Genomic DNA, 21,102 nt, shown 5'->3' on the forward strand with positions numbered 1-21,102 from the left:
CTCTCTTACGAAGTTCACCCCACTCACTCAAATGATGTCTTCTCATAAAGACTGTGCTTTGATTTAGTTCAATTTACACATTTTGTGTTTAATTATTCTGTTTTATATTTTAGTCTGTCACACATATATGGTCACTTGTTGCCTGACGATGGAGACACATTTGAAATTTTTTTGGTTAGTGATATCATTATTATGCAAACATCAAATAGTATACTTAAACCAAGATAGCTATGACATCATCAGGTAATACAATATATTTTAAATTTATTTATTCTTCTTTCACATATTACATCCCAACCAAAGTTTCCCCACCCTCCACTACTCCCTCTTCCCCAGCTCCAGACCTCTCAGGTATATCAAACACAGCATACCAAGATACAGTAAGACTGGGCACATAACCTCATATCCAGGCTGGAAGAGGCAATCTGGTAGAAGAAAAAGGGTCTCAAAAGCAGGCAAAAGAGTCAGAGACAGGCACCACTCCTGCTATTAGGAGTCCCACAAGAACAACAAGCTACACAGCCATGATAAACATGCAGAGAACCTAGCTCAGACCTATGCAGGCTCCGGGGTTGTCACTCCAGTCTCTGGGAGCCCTGCTTACTCTTCTGTGGGTTGTGTTCATATGGTATCCTTGATCCCTCTGGCTTCTACAATCCTTCCTCCTCAACTCCCCAGGGATTCACCGAGCTTCACCCAGTGTTGGGCTGTGGGTCTCTGCATCTACTCCCATCCGTTGCTGGATGAAGTCTCTCTGATGATGACTGGAGTAGGCTCCAGTCTTATGAGTACAGCCAAATATCACTAGGGGTCATTTAATTTTTTATTTTGGCTAGTTGTGTTCCATTCTATCCTAGGTCTCTGGGCCGTCCAGGTAGCATCAGGCATGGGTCTCAAGTTGGACCAGTCATTGGTTGGCTGCTCCCACAAGTTCTGAGCTACCATTATCCCAGTACATCTTGTAGGCAGGACAAATTATATGGGAAAATTTTTGTGGCTGGGTTGATGTCCTAGTCCTACCTCTTGCCTGGTTACAGAAGATGGCTGGTTCAAGCTCCAGAACCCCTTTTACTAAGAGTCTTCACTAGGGTCATCATCATAGATTCCAGGGAGTCTCTATTGCACTAGGTTTCCACATTGCTCTCAAAAAGCCCCCCCAAATTCTAGTCATCTCTGCTAGTATTCTCTACACCTTCCACCCCAACCTGATCCCATTCCCATCTCTCCAATCTACCCACAAAACCTATTTCCCTTTCCAAGGGAGATCCACGTATTCCACCTTGAGCCCTCCTTGTTACTTGGCCTCTCTGGGTCTTTGGATTGTAACATGATTATCCTTTACTTAACAGCTAATATCCACTTGTAAGGGAGTACATACCATGTTTGTCTTTCTGGTTTGGGTTACCTCATTCAGGATGATTTTTGATTGCACATTTCATGATGTCATTGTTTTTAACAGCTGAATAATATTCCATTGTTTAAATGTACCACATTTTCTTTTATCAGTTCTATGGTTGAGGGACATCTAGGTTGTTCCTAGCTTCTGGCTATTATGAATACTAGTGCTATGAACATGGTTGAGCAAGTATCCTTGTGGTAGGATGGAGTGTCCTTTGGGTATATGATCAGGAATGGCATAGCTGGTTCTTGAGGAAGATTGATTTCATTTTTTTCAAAGTGGCTATATAAGTTTGCACTCCCACCAGCAATGGAGGAGTGTTTCCCTTGCCTCACATCCTTGCCAGATGAGATGTCATTTGTGTTTTTGACTTCAGTCATTCTGACAGGTGGAATCTCAGACTTGTTTTGATTTACATTTCCTTGATGGCTAAGGATGTTGAACATTTCTTTAGGTGTTTCTCTGTCATTTGAGATTCTTCTGTTGAGAATTCTGTTTAAGTCTATACATCATTTTAAAATTAGATTATTTGTTTTTATGTCTAGTATCCTGAGTTCTTTATATATTTTGGAAGTCAGCCTTCTGTCAGATGTGGGGTTGGTGAAATCTTTTTCCATTCTGTAGGCTGCCATTTTGTTCTATTGACCATGTCCTTTGCCTTACAGAAGCTTTTCAGTTTTATAAGGTTCCATTTATTAATTGTTGATCTTAGTGTCTGTACTACTGTTATTCTGTCCAGGAAGTTACCTCTTGTGTTAATGAGTTCAGGCTATTCCCTACTTACTCTTCTATCAGATTCAGTGTGTCTGGTTTTTTGGAAAGGTCTTTGATCCACTTGGACTTGAGTTTTATGCAGGGTGATAGATAAGGATCTATTTGCATTCTTCTACATGAAGATATCCAGTTAGACCATAACCATTTGTTGAATATGCTGTTTTTCATTGTATATTTCTGGCTTCTTTATCAAAAATAAGTTGTTCATAGTTGTATGCATTTAGGTCTGAGTCTTTTATTCAATTCTGTTGATAAATCTGTCTGTTTTTATGTCAATACCATGTGGTTTTTATTATTATAGTTCTATAGCATAAATGGTTTGAAATCTGGGGTGGTTCTGTTACTAACTATAAGTTATTTTATTGTTCAGGATAGTTGCTATCCTTTTATTTTTCCATATGGAATGTTGTCCTTTCAAGGTCTGTAAAGAATTGTGTTGGAATTTTGATGGGGATTGCATTGAATCTGTACATTGCTTTTGGTAAAAATGGCCTTTTTTTTTTTCTGCATTGATCCAACTCATCCATGAGCATAGGAGATCTTTCCATCTTTTGATATCTTAAGTTTCTTTCTTCCAAACTTGAATTTTTAAAAATCATACAAGCTTTTCACTTGCTTGGTTAGAGTTACCCCGAGATGTTTTATATTATTTGCGGCTATTGTGCCCTGAGATGTTTTATATTATTTGCGGCTATTGTGAAGGGTGTTGTTTTCCTGCTCTGTCAGTCCTCTTGTCATTTGTATATTCGAGGGCCACTGACTTTTTGGGGGTGGTTAATTTGGTATCCAGTCACTTTGCTGAGGGTGTTTATCAACTGTAGGAGTTCCCTAGTAAAATATTTGAGATCATTTATATCATCTGCAAATAATGATATTTTGACTTTTTCCTTTCCAATATGTATATTCTTGATCTTCTTCAGTTGTCTTATTGCTCAAGTTAAAATTTTAAGTGCTATATTCAATACATATGGAGAGAGTGAACAGCCTTGTCTCTTTCCTGATTTTAGTGGAATTGTTTTGAGTTTCTCCCTATTTAATTTGATCTTGCCTATAGGCTTGCTGTAAATTGCCTTTATTATGTTTAGGTCTGTCCCTTTTATCCCTTATCTCTTCAAGACTTTTATCATGAATGGGTATTGGATTTTGTGAAAGACTTTTTTTTTTTAACACCTAATGAGATGATCATTTTTTTTTGTCTTTCAGTTTGTTTATATGGTGGATCACATTGACAGATTTTCATATGTTGAATCATCCTTACTTACATCTTTGGGATAAAGCCTACTTGATCATGGTGGATGATCTTTTTGATGTGTTTTTAGTATTTTAAGTATTTTATTGAACATTTTCGTGTCATTGTTCATGAGGGAAACTGAAGTGTAATTCTCTTTGTTTGAATCTTTGTGTAGTTTGGGTATCAGGGTAATTGTGGCCTCATAAAATGAATTTGACAATGTTCCTTCTGTTTATATTTTGACATTATTTCTTCTTCGAAAGTCTGGTAGAAATTCTGTGCTAAAACTTCTGTCTCTGGGCTTTCTTTTTGTGTGGGAGATTTTTAATGACTTTGTCTATTTAAATAGTTTACCTGATTTTGATTTAACTTTGAAAGATGCTATCTATTAAGAACATTGTCCATTTCTTTTAGATTTTTACTTTTGTGGAGTACAGACTTTTTGAGATATTATCTTATGATTCTCTGGATTTTCTTGGTGTCTATTGTTATGTTTCCCTTTTTGTTTCTGACTTTATTAATTTGGATATAATCCTGTGTCTTTTACTTAGGTTGCATAAAGGTTTGTCTATCTCGATTTTCTCAAAGAACTCTTCGTTTCATTGATTCTTTGTATTGTTCTCTTTGTTTTTATTTAATTGATTTTAGCTTTGATTATTTCCTGCCATCTACTCCTCTTGGGTGTGCTTGCTTCTTTTGGTTCTCAGAGCTTTCAGGTGCTGTTAATTGCTAAAATATGACATGAACTTTTCTCTTCGTACTACTTTCCTTGTGTCTCTTAGGTTTGGGTATGTTGAACATTTATTTTCATTGAATTCTAGAAAGCCTTTAATTTCTTTATTTCTGCCTTGACCCAGTGGTAATTCAGTAGAGAGTTGTTCAGTTTCAATGAGTTTGTAGACTTTCTGTTGTTAACAACTTTAATCATGGTCTGATAGGATTCTGGGGGTTATTTCAATTATCCTGTATCTGTTACTGCTTTTTGCTTTTTGATCAAGTATGTGGTCAATTTGGGAGAAAGTTCCATGTTGTTCTGAGAAAATATATTCTTGGTATTTGGATGAAATTTCTGTAGATATCTGTTAGGTTCATTTGAGTCATAACCTCAGTTAGTGCCATTATTTCTCTGTTTAGTTTTTGTTTGGATGACCTGTCCACTGGTGAGACTGGGGTATTGAAGTCTTCCACTATTAATGTATGAGGTTTAATGTGAGATTTAAATTTTAGTAATGTTTCTTTTACAAATGTGGGTGCCATTGCATTTGGGGCACAGATATTTTAATTAAGGATTGAAATGTCATTTTGATGGATTTTTTCTTTTGATGAGAATGAAGTGTTTTTCCCTGCCTTTTTTGATCAATTTTGGTTGAAAGTCTATTTTGTTAGACATTAGAATAGCTACACCAGCTTGCTTCTTAGGTCCATTTGCTTGGAAAATCTTTTCCCAACCCTTTATTCTGAGGTAATGTCTATCTTTGTTTGATGTTACGGTCTGTTTCTTGTATGCAGCAGAAGGATGGATCCTGTTTCACATTCGTTCTGTGAGTCTGTCTTTTTATTGGGGAATTGTGTCCATTGATAATTGAGATACTAATGATCAATGATTATCAATCCACATTATTTTGTTGCTATTGGTAGTGTGTGTGTTTTGGTGGTGTAAGATTATTTCTTGTGGTTTTATGAATTAACCTTCTTGGGTTGGAGTTTTCTTTCTAGTATCTTCTGCTGTCCTGGATTTGTAGATAGGTATTGTTTGAATTTGACTTTATCATGGAATATCTTGTTTTTTCCATCTATAGTGATTGAAAATTTTACTGGATATAGTAGTTTGGACTAACATCTGTGGTCTTTTAGAGTCTGAAAGACATCTGTCCAGGCCCTTTTGTCTTTTACAGTCTCAATTGAGAAGTTAGGTGTAATTCTAATAGGTCTACCCTTATATGTTACTTGGCCTTTTTCCTAGCAGATTTTAATATTCTTTTGTTGTTCTGTATGTTTTAATATTTTGGTTATTAATTGGTCAGGAGACTTTCTTTTCTGGTCCTATTTGGTGTTTTGTATGCTTCTTGTACCTTCCTTTATAGGCATCTCCTCCTTTAGTTGAGGAAAATTTTCTTCTATAATCTTGTTGAAAATATTCTTTTGATTTGGGATTCTTCTTTTTCTTCTATTCATATTATTTTTGGTCTTTTCATAGTGTCCCAGATTTTTTAGATTTAGCATTTTCTTTTACTGATGTATCTAGTATTGTATCTTCAGTGTCTGAGATCCTCTCTTCCATCTCTTGTATTCTGCTAGTGGTGCCTGCATCTGTAGTTCTGTTCACTTACCTAGATTTTCCATTTCTAGAATTCGCTCAGTTTGTGTTTTCTTTATTGCTTCTATTTTCATTTTCAGGTCTTGAACAGTTTTGTTTTCTTCAACTGTTTTTTTTTCTTGGCTTTTTAAAATTTCCTGTTTAAGGATGTCTATCATCTTCATAAGGTTTGTTTAAAGGTCTTTTTCTTGTGCTTCAGCTATGTTATATGTATGTGAGTGAGTTTGTGTGCTCACCATGTCCATTCAGGAGTCCAACGAGCTCCCTGGGCCTGGAATTATAGGTGTTTGTGAGCCACCATATATAGAAGCCGGGAGATGGCTCCCTTGGGATTGAGCAGCCTCAACCATAGAACCACCTCTCCATTCCAGGTGATGGAATCTTATGGATCACTATTATATGTTATGGTTAGTCATTGGCTGGGGATCACTGACACATGATAATGCTATTTTGGTATGCTCAGTAGAACTGTTGTTCTTGGGACATGCAGTAATTATTTTTCATTTTTATCATTAATTCTTTGTCAATTTCATATATGCATATAATAGATTCTGGTCACCTTCCTCCCTCCACCTCTCCTTTGTTGTTTCCTTTTTAATATTTTGAGGAACCGACATTGTTGTCCACCATAGCTAAACCATATTTTGTTTCCTGTGGGCAACACGCTAAGAATTCAATTTCTCTCATCTTTACTAAACATTTTTCCCTCCCAGAGCAGAGGCTCAAATGCAGGCCCGGTGTATGCTAGGTGAGTGTTCTACCACTGAGCGTTTGCCCCAGCTAACACCAAACTTGCCATTTATTCAAAAATAATCATCCTAATGAGTATAAAGTGATAATACATTGTAGGATTTCTTTCAAGAAAGGATTTTTCTATGTAGCTCTGGCTGGCTTTGAGCCTTTGACGGCCAGTTGCTCTTCACAGTAAAGTATTGTTGACTAACTTTTCTCTAATTTTCCCCCCATACAATGACTATTCGAATCCTTGCCCAAAAAAGCTTTTTATTTATTTATTTATTTATTTATTTATTTATGTTGTTCAGCTGTAGGAATTTTAAGCCATTATGTATTTGTTCGCTTCTGGTTGGAGTTATGATTTCAAGTATGTCCTCCTATGCCCTAGGCGGCCTTTTTACTCACACGATAGTATCCTGTTGATGGACAAAAACTCTTAACGGTGGTGTGTTTTTGTTGTCTGGCATGGTTTGGATAGACTTTCTGAGTTTCTATGTTGATGATATCTGGGGAAGGGGAGCAGCACTGTGGGAGATAATTAAGGCTGACTGAGGTGTTCAGGATGGTGGCTCTGTAAGACTTGTGCTGGCTGGCACGCCTACTTTCATGCTGTGCGGTGTCTGACATGGCAGAAAGGCTTTTACCATATGGGCAACATCCTTGATAACAAACTTCAGTTTCCAGAACTGTAAGAAGTAATTATTTTTACAAATTATCCACACGCGGAATTTTGTTAGGGCCACACAAACTAACTAAGGCAGTGTCCTATCAAGGAAATCATTGCCAAGTTTGATGTCATCAAGGATTAGCCTCCATTCTCTTCTAAGAATTTTATTTTTAAAAGTGAAATTTATATGGTGTAAGGGACCAGTTTCATTTCTTGGCATCACCCAACATCATATGTTAAAAAACGATTCTTTCTCTCCTAAAATGGGTTGGCAGTCTGCTGCAATCACTTGGTCATACATATGAGAGATCATTGCTGGGCTTTTTAAAAAGCTCTCAAACAAACATGTTTTATATTGCACTTCGAACAGGAATGTGTAGAGAGCTAATTCCAACACGTTACAATTTTGTCTGGCCAGTCAGAAAAGTCACTCTCTCTGTTAGTGCCAGTCCCAGATGAACCAAGAATAGCCGGACTGATGGTGCTACCTGTTGGTGGGCACCACCTGCAATCATTCTGTTGGCATCTCTTGTACACGCAGTAGATCCCCCAATACTTTTTAAACACAGATTTCGGGATTAACCGGTATAAATACAATGAAATTATTTCCTATCTGCACTTCTACACACCTGATTCTTGAGTGTGAGAACAACAATGTGAAACTGTAGAGGGAGGCTGCAGGCCATTTGGTGAATTAGGTGTACAAGTAGAGAGACTGTTCTTAGTATCTAACAGGCCTCAGGACAGAGGTTCTGACAGGTACACAGTCTCACCTGGTCCAGACATGAGAGTATACCCATGACCACACTCCCCTTCACCCCCACCTTCTGTTTGGGGTGGTTCCCTTTTAAAAGCACAACTAAACATAATACTTCCTCTCAGTGGGTGAAGTTAATATGGTACCTCCATTACAGCTGAAGGAGGCTTCATCCTGAGGCTCTGGCAAACGAGAACCACTGTTGCTCTGTTGATCTCATGATGGCTAGCATTGGATTTTAAGTTTTAATTACTGTGCTTAAGCAATCTATAAGACAAGAATGCCTCTAACCTGTAGGTCTCAACTGTAGGTCTCAAATGCTCAAGGACAAATAACTTCCCAGAATGCTGGGGGTTATTCTTATAATTGCCTGGTCTTGTACAATTTTAACGAAACTGCTGTTCATGGAAGATAACAAACCACACGTTTTTGTTTCTTTAAACAAGTGTGCTTGCTCATGATTGTATGTAGACGAGATGTGTGCTCGATGACACGTAGGCAGGAACCACGTTAGGATGTGTGCTTGCCCTGATTGCACGGAGTGTGTAGGCCTCGTGAGTTGTGCTTCTTTCAGCTTCCCACTAATGTAATCAGGCTCTCTGCCTTGGGGATTCCAAGTCTTGGGTGTAGATCTGGCGCGAGTATCTGCATTAAAGCCTCTTTTTTGTTTAAAATGTATTCACGTCCAGACTGGTGAATCTCTGAATGACTCCATGTCAACCTGCAGGCAGAGAACTGAGGAAGGAGGCATAGGTTTCAAGGTGATCCAGTTGGCATCACCTTTCTTTTGGCTTGGGCTGATGGTTTCCAGTTTCCAAAGCCTGCTTGAGTCTCACTACAGTGCAGCTGACTCCCACCTTCGGGAGGTATGGCCTGGTCATCACTGTTGTAAAAGTTTTCCCAGTGATGTTTCTGATCTGTGGAACTAGCTGAGAACCCTGGTGCAGAGCCACAGCGCATTCCTCTGAAGTTCCCAGTTACAGGAAATGGTCTTGGGGTCATAAAATGAAAAGCAACAGGTCTCAGGAGTGTGCTAATGCCTCAGAAAACCTTACACGTGTTCGGATAGGGGATGCAGAAGTGATGCTGGGTGGGGTTAGAGAGAGGCAGGAATGTGAGAGAGAGAAGGTAGCATTTCTCTTCCTACTGTGGCAAGGTTTCTATCTGCAGATTTGCCCTCAAAACCAAAAACCAAAACAATCAAACGAAACCTCTCTGGCTCCTCACCTGGCCCCAGCTGGAGAAAGCCCATTCCACACACAGTTGCTGGTTACAGGCTTGGGTGTCCACGGGCCGTTTGGCCAGCTGAGTGCACATGTCATTGGACACCGGGGTAGAAATCCCAGATGCTTTCAACTTCTGACAGGTCACCCGGCGTGTCTGGACGCCTCCACCACAGCTCCGGGTACAGGCAGACCAGGAGGTCACCATCCACCTGAGGAGAAAGCAGACATGAGGGCAATTGCAGAGGGTAAGGCCTGGGGGAAATAAACCTTGCTTTTTCTTCTCAATACACTTGGATGTTGATCTGAGGGACATTTCCCTAAGATTTACTCAGAAAAATGTAAAATGTCTACACCGTGTCTCTGAAACCCGGAAATGCTAACTTGCTTTCAGAAACAGGGTTTCTTGTTGTTTGTGAGACAGGGTCTCAGTATGTGGCACAGCTGGGCTTTGGACTTGTGATGCTCCTGGCTTGATGCTGGAGTTACAGGCATGCACTATAGGCAGAATTTGGAGATGAGATTATACGAGTAGACCCTACAGGCCATCACCAGAGGGAAACGCATATGGGTGAAAGGTGGCAGAATGACCAGGGAACAGGAGCTGCAGCCACACACCAGGGACTTTAAGAGGTACTGGAATATGGGGTGATAAAGAGCAAATTCACCCCTAGTCTTTACAAAGAGCACATGGCCCTGTGGATGCCTTAATTTCTGGTCTTGGAAATGGATTTCTATGATGCCATTTGGATGACTTTTCCTTGCAGCCCCAGGAAATTGCTAAAATTGGAACATTGACAAGGAAAGACTATATTGAGGGCTGGTTGCTTTAAGTTCCCCCACACGTGAGAAATTGTGGCTAGAAAGCTTTTAGTTAGAACTTACACTGCGCTGTGTCAGGGAAGGACCCTTTCCTAGGAGAGCTGGGTTCAAACACGTTACCTCTTGTTGCTAGGAGGTTTCACAGAGGTCAAGGTTTTGTCTGGAACCTTGCTCCACCTTTTAGAAGTAGTCAAAGATCATTCTAGATTTTTAGGGTAATTCCTACCATTAGTAAGTCAGTGTAGAAGTCATATATCTTGGAGGGTTTCATGTGTAGTATAAATATCTATTCTCAGAATATAACAAGTCCCTAGGAGTAAAACTGACCAAAACTATGACAAATGAGCTTTCCTCATAAAGCCATTCTATAATCTGGGGACACTGTGAAGTCCTTAGTCCACAGTGTATATGCGGTCATGTAGGAGCCTTCTTCTGCACCTGTGCACATACAGGTAATTATAGTCAGGGTCCTTTCTTGCCAATTGTAGACTCCAGGAAGCCCTCGCCAGTTGTGATACCTGGAGTCTGGGACTAGAACTGTAAAATAGATGAACAGCTACCTGGGTTAGAGCAGAGAGTCAGAAGATAGTTGGAAGATAGGGTCATGCCTATGTATGTACAAGAGAGGATGCTCACGTGGCATTCTAGTCAAACGGAACCCTATGGGGCTTCCCCGCCAAGTGGGACCACGTTCGGTTTTCAAAAGAAGTGCATGGAGAGACGGGGAAGAGATTCTTTCTTCCAACAGGATCTGCAGCTGACTTAGTTTGTGGCAGTTTCTCAATGCCTTGGCCTGGGGAGGATGACTTTAAGTGGGTTTCAAGGCCAAGGAAATGTCGTGTTTAGGAAGCAGGCACAAGGTGTTTTAAAGCCACTGGAAGCATTGAAACCTAAGAAGAGATGGCCATTACTATGTCAGCTGCTGAAGTAAATTAGGCTGATTAGCTCTGACCATCACCAAATCAAATCACAGGGTTCCTGGCACGGGAAAGATCTCTTCTTCATTTCACGCAGCTTGGCAAGGGCGGTCTTCCAGATCCTTCTGTCCCTGGTGAATGTCAGGCCCGCGTTTCAATCAACTTTGATTTCTAAATATACATTTCAGTGATGTTTTCAGGAGCCGGGGTGGGGGTTTTGAGAAAGGAGAGCTATGGGCCATGTTACTGTTCAGGAAGGGTATAAAAGGACATTAATCATTCCCGTGGAAACCTTCCCGTCAGCGAGTCAAACTGCTGATATTAATGAGTGTGTTTCATATTTCATGGAGTCTCTCCTAGTCTCAGCTGCTCCTTATGACTCAGCTGGCAAAACACAAAGCAGTTGCCGGAGCAGTATAGCAAAGCCCTACAGATAGGGGACCTTCAGATCCTAGCCAAGTCTCCTGGGTTGCTGAGCGCCATGCTGGTGCCAACTCCGACCCCATCCATTACCCGTTAGCTACTGCCTGAAGACCTGGGGATATGAGCTCAGCGGGACTCAGGGCTTCTTGATGCCAGAGTTAAACGAGCGAAGGAGAGGGTGGGTGTCATTGCAACCTAACTACGAATCTAAAGTGCAGGGACTGCATCCAGAGTTAGAGCAGCTATAGAAAAATGGAGATGCAGTCCAACTTTAGTGAGATGCAACTGCTTGTAAAAAGGTAAGTTTTCCTTAAAATTAACTAGCGGAGGCATTTAGGTAGACAGAAAGGAAAAAGTCGGAGTTGAGCCCAGTAGTCCTTTTCTCTTCAGCTTTTCTATAGGAAATACGTTTCAAACAACCCAGAACGGCAGTTTATGATCGCAGGATGGGTGTCACCTCTGGCCCCACCCTGGGACATACTTCTTTACTGGACAGACTCTCAGGACCTGACAGCCTAGGTAGCTTCTGCTGGCAGAATGGGAGGGAATGAGGAGAGCTGAAAGCAGGGGTCTACTTGGAGGCCATCTCCAGTTTGGTGGACAGGCACCTAATGGGAAAAAGCAGCTCCTTGGATGCCATCTCTTTCTGCATGGTGCAACAGCTAGCTAATGGTCAGGGCCAGCGGCTGGGGGCGGGAAGGGCACACGTACCGAGAAGGGCAGTCTCTCCGGTTACAGGCAACAGGCTGCACGGCGGGCCGAGGCTTTCCAGCGCAGTGCTCAGGGTCAACCTCCGTGGTGTTCAGTAAGCACCTGAGGCGGGGCTGATGAACCCCTCTGTTACCACAGGATGCTGAGCAGGTCGCCAGTCTGTCCACAGACCACCAGTAATCTGTCATGGGGGGGGCGGGGGAGGATCAGAGGGAAGAGGATATGGTGTTACTGCCCACGCGTGCCCTTCTGGGCAGGGGAAAGATGAGTGAGCTGAGAGGGGCTGTGTAAACACGCCATCTGCTTAGGAGGTGGGGCGGCGCCATCCCAACAAACTTGGGCAAGGCCACTGGGCTCCAGGAGCCTCCGTCAGCTCACCCAGAAAATAACGAACACAGAACCCCTTTCCTCACAAAGTATGGTGAGGCCTGAGTAAGATGGGAGGACAGGCCTGGCTCCACAAGTACCCGGCACATTATTTAGCCCACAGTCACAGTGGTTATTATTTTTAATCATATTTGCTCAAGTCCTTCTTTTCATTTTGGTTCATCACAAAGTGACTTTGTTTTTCTACATAATCAAGGTACTCAATCATGTTTAAAAGCATGGATTTGAGTTAAAATTTATAAATTTTACAAAACACAGTCTATCCAAAGAGTTCCCCTTTGTATGAGACAGTGATGTGTGTGGAAGAGCCCTGCTCTGTGGTATCTCTGTTTGGGGACCTGTGACGTATTACAGGGAAGGCTGTTAAAATAAACATTGCTTGGTATCGTTGGGATTCACATTTGCTAATGCTTGTGTGTTACAAACACTGCAGATTCGTTTTCCTCTTTGGAGAGCCAAGCGGCAGGGGAGGTTGTTCCAGCAGGAGATCTGTGTGCTTAGAAAAATCTTTTTTCATGAAGCATCAGTGAAAGCAAGCCATCCTTCCCAGAGTCCTCAGTCTTGGGAGGACATCCGCAGCATTTTGTTTTTCTCCACAGAGCCGCATACAGTGCGGTAGAATCAGCCCATGGAAAGCAGCCTCTCCCAGTTTCCACAGAGAGGCCAGCTTGGCCTTTCCTCCCGCTGCTTTCAACTCCTTAGCAGCTCTGTGCAGTGAGTATGACCTTGCTGACTTGCCTGTGTTCCTGGAAGGCTCATGCCTGAGCCATGCAGGCTGCTTTATCAGGGCTGTTTTCTTTCGTTCTTTTGGTGTTTTTTTTTTTTTTTTTTGCCAGCACCAAAGCCAAAAGAAAGGTGCCTAGAAAGCCCTTTGCATGCGACTATGGCTGAACAGCCTGGAGTATGAGGCCTACACCGCTCTCTCTCCAGGCAGAAGCAAGTGACCCCACCCGGCTGGTTAGATCAAGATATACTTTTAAACAGAATCAGCAGGGAAGACTTGGATTTCTTAAAAATGTGCCGTGTGTAGTCTTTCCTAGTTAAATCAGCTTAAAGGAAACGTGTGGAACTGACAGGGAGGCCTTCTCCATCCTGATTTTTGCAGGTTCAGCCGGGATAGGTCCCAGGTGCTCTGTGGTGGTAGAAGGTAAGGTTTCACGGCACAGAGACATTCCCCACGAGAATATCAGTACGTTCCACTAGAGAATGGATTCCCAAGTAAGTCGCTGCTCCAAGCCTGGAGAGTTCTTACCTTGGATCACCAGAGACGCTTTCTGCGTGAGCGTTCCTGCTTCATTCTGAGCCAGGCAGCTGAACTCCTCCTGAGGCCCTCCACTGAGATTTGCCACCTGGAGGATTTGTCCTGCTCCCCAGATGTGGTGGGTCAGCCCCGGGGCAGTGGCAATTGGCTGGCCATTTCGGAACCAGGTGATGTTGGGGGTGGGGTGACCTTTGATGGGGCAGCCTAGAAGAAGAGAGAAGACATCCGTGGTACAGCCAAACCCCACATTCCTGGTGCGCTCATGAGGGTTTCCATGGCTCTAGGAATTGTACACATGTCACGGTCTTACTGATAGTGTTTTTATTATGCTTGTTTTTCCCAAGGAAAGGGGTGTTTTCACTCTCTGGACTTCTGGGAGGGCGACTATTCTTCATTCAGTTCAATAAAATGCTTGAAGAACACAAAGTGACTATTCCTCTTCTTGCCTCTACGCTGACTTCCGAAACAATGGCGCAATTGCCATAATTTGTTGAAAAAAAATTTTTTTTCCTGGTAGCTCTTCCACTGATTCACTTATTTATAAAGGAAGTTTTTCTTTACATGGTGAGAAAAAATATATAATATTCTTAAGTAAGACTTAAGAATCAAACTTCTACCAATTTAAATCTAATCCCTGTCTCCATGTGAATTTATACTATTTTTGAAATAATATATTGTCAGCAGATACTAGGAAAATAATTTTATACATTGGCCTCATTTGTCCATAAATGAAGACCCTTGCTTTTTTTTTTGACAACTCTTAACCAGGCATGTGTTGGATATGTGCAACCCTACTCTTATCTATGTAACATGGACTAGGCATGTGCAGTCCTATGCTGTGGAGCTACAACATATTTTGATATATTAAAATTCTAAGATATTAAATTGAACACATATTATGAAATTTGTAAAATAGATTGCCATTGTGAGGAAAACCACATATCCTGTGGATCTGGGCACTTGCTAGATTTGCTGTTGTAGCCCAATGACTTAGCCTCACGAGAAAAGTTGTTTCGAAGTTCACAAACTGCAGAGAAACTGAGGTTTTCTTCAGTGTAGTTCAGCAAGTGTCCTACTTGGCACCTACAGTTCTGAGTATTAAGAAGGTAGTTGGGACAATCTCCTCTCTTCCAGGGAGCTCCCAGCTTGTATGAAATTAAGAAGACAAAGTAACGGGGTGACTATTTGGATGTAGGAAGGGAGCCAGCGTGAGAGGAGGGATAGAGAGGATAGTACGTGAGGGCAAATAAGAGCCAAGTGCAGTGAAACACACATACATTCATGCACACTCATGTGCACACATGCATGCACACAGACATACGCCAATGAAAACCACGATTTTGCAAACTGAACAATATTTGCACAGTCAGAATTTGTATATTTCAATATCTATAAATCTTAGGGTAGAAGCACAAATGCAGGAATGGCATTTAATGCAGCAGCATGGCAAGGCATGGAAGTTCATTGGCTTTTTTATTTACTTAGTATGAATCTAAAATTATTCATAACTCATGCTTGCATTATTCCATTTATTGATGTTCAGGAATGACTCAGTATCTAAATAATTGCTTTCCCTATAGTCTGTCTAGTCAACTCCTTTTTCCACAAGTTAAACATAAGATTGGGCCAGCCCATCATTTGTCTTCTAAACGGTTTGAAAAATACATTTATTTTTATTTTATGTGTATGAGAGCTTTGCCTGCATATATTCATGTATACCAAGTGCATATGTCTGGTATGTGCAGAGGTCAAAAAAGGGTGGCAGATCCCTTGGATCTGGAGTAATGGATGGCTGTGAGCCACCATGTTATTGCTGGGAACTGAACCCAGGTCCTCTGCAAGAGTAGACAGTGCTCTTAATTAATGAGCCACCTCTCCAGCCCCTTTCCTAAATGTTTTATAGTTTACTTAAAAGTTTTGGTGGTTCACTTTTCCTCCTTTAGCCCTGTTGAAGTCAGAAATGATTTTCTTCTTGCCACTCTTGATTCTGAAGATTTTGGCTTGGCTGTCCTCTAGAAAGATGCTGCTGGGCACCCTTCCTGTTTTCTCTTTCTCAGATCAAATCAAGTCCTGAATTACAGATAAATGCCGCTCAGGTCAGAGGCTTTCTTCAGCCTCCCTGGCACATGAACTGTAGCTTCTAGTTCTATTCAGGGACTGGAAAGGAGGATAACGACATAGAACAAAAAGACTTGTCCCGCCCCCTCCCTCCCTCCATCCTGCAGATGGACAGCCAGCCATTCTGTTGGCTTTCTCTGTTGGGAAGAAAAGGGCAACAACACTCTGTGGCCAGATCCCTTGAAGTTTGAAGCAAGTTTACTGCTGAACCTAGCAGGCAACTGTATTTTGTCAGACCAGGCTGGGCTATTTTCCTGTATACCAGGACTTGAAAAAGGAATGTCTTTCTCTTGGTTCTTTAAGTTCTGCTAGGCAAAGTGGGCAGGGAAGGGGACTGACTTTAAGTGTCTGCTAAGTAGGGTTAAGGGTCCACTCCACTGGACCCAGGGTCCAGTAGGTGGTTGGTTGGATGAATGTGGGTGGGTGGGTGGGGGTAGAAAGTGGCCCTGGGAATCTCTCCCTAAAGTTCAGGTTGGACTCTAAGGGGTCCCAGATAGGCACAGAGGAGGTGTGGGTGTTTGAGGTCTTTGTTATAGGTTACTGAATACACATCCTAACTAGGGCACTCCAAAAGTCTCTTCTCCCTCCTAAGGCCATGGGCATTTGCTGGATAGATGATGGGATTTCTTCCACATCAGGATAGTGACCATAGAGAGAACACTATCAATTTCTGAGACTGTTCATCATGAATTGAAAAATTGTCTTAGGGAAGTCCATCTTTGGTCTACTTTTCAGAGAGAAAGAGAGAGACCAAAAACATGAATTCTAACCAAAAACAAAGCACAATTGTCTGCCTTTTCCATTGCTGTCTTATTTTTTAGTACTTTTGACTGCACACACAGGTATCTCCCTTAAACATCCTCAGTAGTAGCATTCTTAGTGTACATGCAGTCAGGCTCCTGAGCTTTTATGTACACGTGTGTGTGAGAGAGAGAGAGAGAGAGAGAGACAGACAGAGAGAGAGAGAGAGAGAGTGTGAGTGTGTGTGAGTGTGTGTGTGCACCATGGCCTCTGAGGATTGCCAGCAGCAATAGTCAAAATAAAGGTCTAACATGAATTCCCACTGTGTATGTTCCCAGAGAGTAATTATCCATGTTTCATTGCTAATGAGAAAACCTGCCTTGTAACGGGGTTCCCTTCTGTCACGGATATTTCTCATTTGTTAAGGTAAAGGACATATCAATCATTTCGTTTTGAAGCAGAGCACTCTCTCTGTGTGCCACGTACAAGGACATCCAGAACTGGGCTATGTATTCCATGCCTCCAAAGAGGCCAAGTCAGGACTCCCAAGCCCCAGTTTCTGCACTGCCAAGAAGTGCAGCAGTGTTTAGCGCAGGGGGAAGGAAGAGGGGTGGACACCTCTTTTTCCTGCATCCTTCTCAGCTTCGCAAGTGCTAGCCTTTCCTGTTCAAGTCCCAGCGACTTCCCGAGGAGATGGACCATTGGAGGGATGGACAGTCCTCAGTCCTCAGACCCCAGCTGCTAAACACTGGGGGGTTGAGGGGAAGCAGTTGGAGAAAGCTGCCCAGCTAGTGAGAGTTCTGGCAGCAGAAAGCCTCCCTCCACCAGCAAAAGAAAACACTGCCTTCAAGCTCCACTCTTAGGCTTGCTGTGGTTCTCAGCTGAGCCATCGCCAGGTGGATGAAGCTTTGTGCTTTCAATTTTTCTTTTGCCACGGTCATCTCCTCTTCCTCCTCCAACATACTGACTACAGTGAACGATGTTTAGAGGGAAGATAAGCCAAATAAGAAAAAGTATATAAAGATTCTTAGTTCTGATCATTGTTACCTTAAATATAGGCAAAACCATGTATCCTCCGAATGTCTATAAAGTCCTTGTACACTGATAGGAAGCAGAGAAGAAGCCAAAGGGTATTTGGGCCTAGGAAGCATGAGTCAAAGGCCAAGGAATTCGCTTGCTCCACACAGGACAGAGTCAGCGGGCCCCAGCGAGCCCAGGAATTCCGCCCAGCTGATGCTCTTGCTTCTATTAAATCTCCTCACTGGCTTTCATTAGCTCCATGTCTTTACTGTGCATTGATATTTTAGAACTGTAGTAGCCTGTCTCGGGGAAGCAGCCCAAGTCTGACAGGTGAGACAAACACTGGGTATAAAAGTAGGTGGCCTGTTGGCCCTGGCTTCCAGTGTTCTTGCATGCTGTAAATACAGGAGCCGCTAGGGACCTTCAAGGTAACCCGATAAGGCTGCTTTGGAGGCACCATCTCCAAAGAGGCTCTGAACGCACAGTGATCGCCGTTCAGTGGATATTTGTTGTTGCTGTTGATTTAAAGGGCTGGAAACCACCAGGAGCTTTGGCAAGCAGCTTGGCTTGTGGACTTCTTCGTAGAGAAGAAGCCAACTCTAGATTCATTAGCTGTCTGTCACTCGAGTGAGCCACATATCCAGAGTTCATTTTCATGAGTCCTGAGCCTTAATGAGCAGAAGTAAGGTTTAGAGCGTATATCCCCGCCCTCCCCTCACTTCTCCAGATAAAAAGCATTAAAAAAAAAGTAGCTTAGGCTGATAAAGCAGTCACGGAGCAAAGACTGTATCTGGGCTTCCAGGAGCCCACGAGGAAGAAAGCCTTGGGAATGGGAGTGCACATTCCGAGGAAGGAGGAGGAGAAAGCGGAGGCGCTCTGGGAATTTTCACTTACTTCACTGCTATCTAAAGGAAAGGAAGGCTGTGGCAGGTTGGGACATGCTGTGTAAAAATATTAAAGACGTGGCATTATTACTTCATGAGCTGGCTCCAGGCCTGTCAGCATTTTCATTATAATCCCGTGTTTTTCACAGAGTTAAAAACGTTACTATAAAAATGATGTGTGCTGGGATGAGACTTGGCACCCGGCGTAGTCAGTCTGGAAGTCCTTTCCTTAATTTAATTTTACAAAACTGGAAAACACTCTCTCGGTACTTTAGAATTTATAGAGGCCTTTCTGGTCTGCCAGTGGTCTGAGAGGGTGTGGGGGCCCAGGCTAGGGCCATGGGGTAACCAACCAGAATAGGCACACCATTTCACTGCCCCTTCTGGTCCCTGCTTTTTTTTCAGCTTGGGTCCCCCCGGGCAACAAGTCTCTAAAATAGCAGAGAGCAAGGGGGAACTGGCACCAGGCAGTGGGCTGGGAGAAATGATGAATTTATATTGGAAAACCCCAGTTCCTGACTCCCCATTTGTCAGCTGGACCCCAGAAGGCCATGGAAGACAAGCCACTTTAATTTTCACTCGGATTTCTGGGACCTCCCAATAAGCTGGTCAAATAACCAGGCTAAGACTATTCCCATGCACATTTGCCCAAAGAAAACTAACTTTAAAACATTCCTGGAAAAACAGAACTACACAAGCCCGTTTTCCATTCCCCAAATGTCTCTCTACCCCTAAGGGTAAGCTTTGGGTTTCCATTGGCAGGGGGTATACGAATGTCTCCCATGCTCCTGGGCATCTGGTGGAAGAATTTGATATATTTCTCAGCATGAAAAGTAGTTCCAACCAGATTTATGACTTGATCAAGGCCTTTCTTTCTCTATAATGATTTAGGTACTTCTGGTCGATTGCCCTTATGTGTATCCTAGGATCTGATAATTCTCTTATAGGTCAACAAGGTGAGATGCCTATGTCTGAGGCACAGGCACCCTCAGTCTTGGCTATGAGAACAGGATTTCATTGTGGAAGGTGGAGTTTGGGGTGTTGAACATCATAGTGGTTCAGGGATGCCTGGACCTCATTTCAGAAGGGGGTGGGCGGGGAGAGAAGAGGCGAAGGCAAGGTCAAGAAAATTGGTTCAATTTTTAAAATTCACAGTAAGAATTGTTTTAGATTTAACTTATCACACGTGGATAATACACAGAATTCCCCTGTGTCCCTCTCTGCCAGTAGGCTCTTGGCATAAAGCTCACCTCTTAAAAACACACCAGCATTTTTAAAAAGGTTCAACTTTCTGGGTTTATAAATCCCTGGTTGACTTTACCTTCAGGCTGCTGGCAGGTGCTACCCGGCCAGTGGGAGGGGAGGACAGCATGGCCCCAGGGAGGCCTGGTTGCCAGCTGTGTGGGGCCCCGGGAGGAGTCTCAGTCCACTGACCAGATGCCTGCCAGTGAGTCCCCAGACGTGGATCACGTGGGGCCACACTTCTTAAGGCAGAACTCTTCTGTCTACATCTGTCATTTCCAGCAAGCCATGCTCTGCAAGGAAGGAGGCTGGTGTTTCATGTTTGGTTGGAAATGAATCCTTACTTCCGGACACTGGGAGTATCACTCAGGAGCAACTACCCTGACATGGAAACAGCAGGGGTGGGGTAAAAGCTATGGAGTCTAGGCAGTGTGCGCACTCTCCTGAGCAAAGTAGCGGTGCTCACTGCACGTCAGCCAATGGGGAGGCAAGCTAGAAAATAACCAGATTGGGTTGGGGAGTAAGCCCAAGTCCGCTGCTGCCTAGAGCCAACATGCCTTCATGAGCTCAGGCTAGGTTTGGCTCTGTGTACCGGCAAGAGCCCTCGCGAAAGAAATAAAAACCCATACGCGCACACACAAAAGGAGCCTCCACTCAGAGCCCTGGATACACCACATTTCAGTTCATTTCTACTGAACCAAAGCCACAGAACAGCAGCGGAGATGAAGAATGGCTAATATTCATAGCAGGTATCCTGAGAGGCCGCACTGGGGTTCACTGGCGGGGCACAGGAAGGAACAACTGCTGACGAGGAATTCCAGAGTGCGGTGGAGGGGTGGGGCTGCCGGGGCAATGCAAAGACCTTCGGTGAATTTATTATTTGCGCATAAGCCTCCTGGGTCCCGAGGCTCCAGGAACTTCTCAACAAAGTAAAGAAAAATAATAAACACTGTTAGTGAAGCGAATAAAGATGAGAGCTAAGCGGGCAAGCTGGAAGAGGCATGAGAGCCACAGAAAGGTTCGGGAAGAGTAAGGACAGAGGTCCCCAGCAACTGCAAGGAAGGACGCCGTGGGCCGGCAGCTGCTGGACAGGAACACATCTGGCCCATGATGTCTGGCCTCTGGCAGGCAGGCTCCAAGAGTGTGTGGTTTTTCTGGGACCCAGAAATAGAGATATCTTTAGAAGAGGAGGTCAGAAACCCACAGCTCATATTGGGGGCGTGCATAGTGGCCATGCGAAGTGCCGATGGTGGCTGCTCAGATGTGTTAATGGTTGTTTGTTGTTTGCAATCTACATTTCTGATGTTGCTTTGGCTTCTTGTTTGCTTTGGGCATGATTTTGGATCTACCATGGACCTATATAACCCACAGATTCCCTTGGAGCATTTGGATAGGTAGCATGGTTCAGATCATCTGGGAAAATTCTCAGTTTGGAAGAATTTAGATGTAGAGCCCTAAACCCAGGACTGCCTC

The 21,102-nt window shown here is 43.1% G+C and overlaps 1 protein-coding gene across 1 annotated transcript in view; it reads right to left on the reverse strand.

Annotated features, from left to right (window-relative positions):
• Positions 1–21,102, reverse strand: part of Adamtsl1 (ADAMTS like 1) — a 380,631-nt gene that overhangs the window by 5,051 nt on the left and 354,478 nt on the right. Inside the window, exons 24-26 of the mRNA XM_041652363.1 lie at positions 13,616–13,828; positions 11,977–12,157; positions 9,108–9,315 (exon numbers count right to left, since the gene is read on the reverse strand). Coding sequence (XP_041508297.1) covers positions 9,108–9,315; positions 11,977–12,157; positions 13,616–13,828 — 602 coding nt within the window. The remainder of the gene's footprint in view (positions 1–9,107; positions 9,316–11,976; positions 12,158–13,615; positions 13,829–21,102) is intronic.

Source organism: Microtus oregoni, unplaced genomic scaffold (assembly GCF_018167655.1).
Source record: "Microtus oregoni isolate MIOR12 unplaced genomic scaffold, Mior012 000005F_ref0000423, whole genome shotgun sequence".
In the NCBI taxonomy this organism is placed as follows: domain Eukaryota; kingdom Metazoa; phylum Chordata; class Mammalia; order Rodentia; family Cricetidae; genus Microtus; species Microtus oregoni.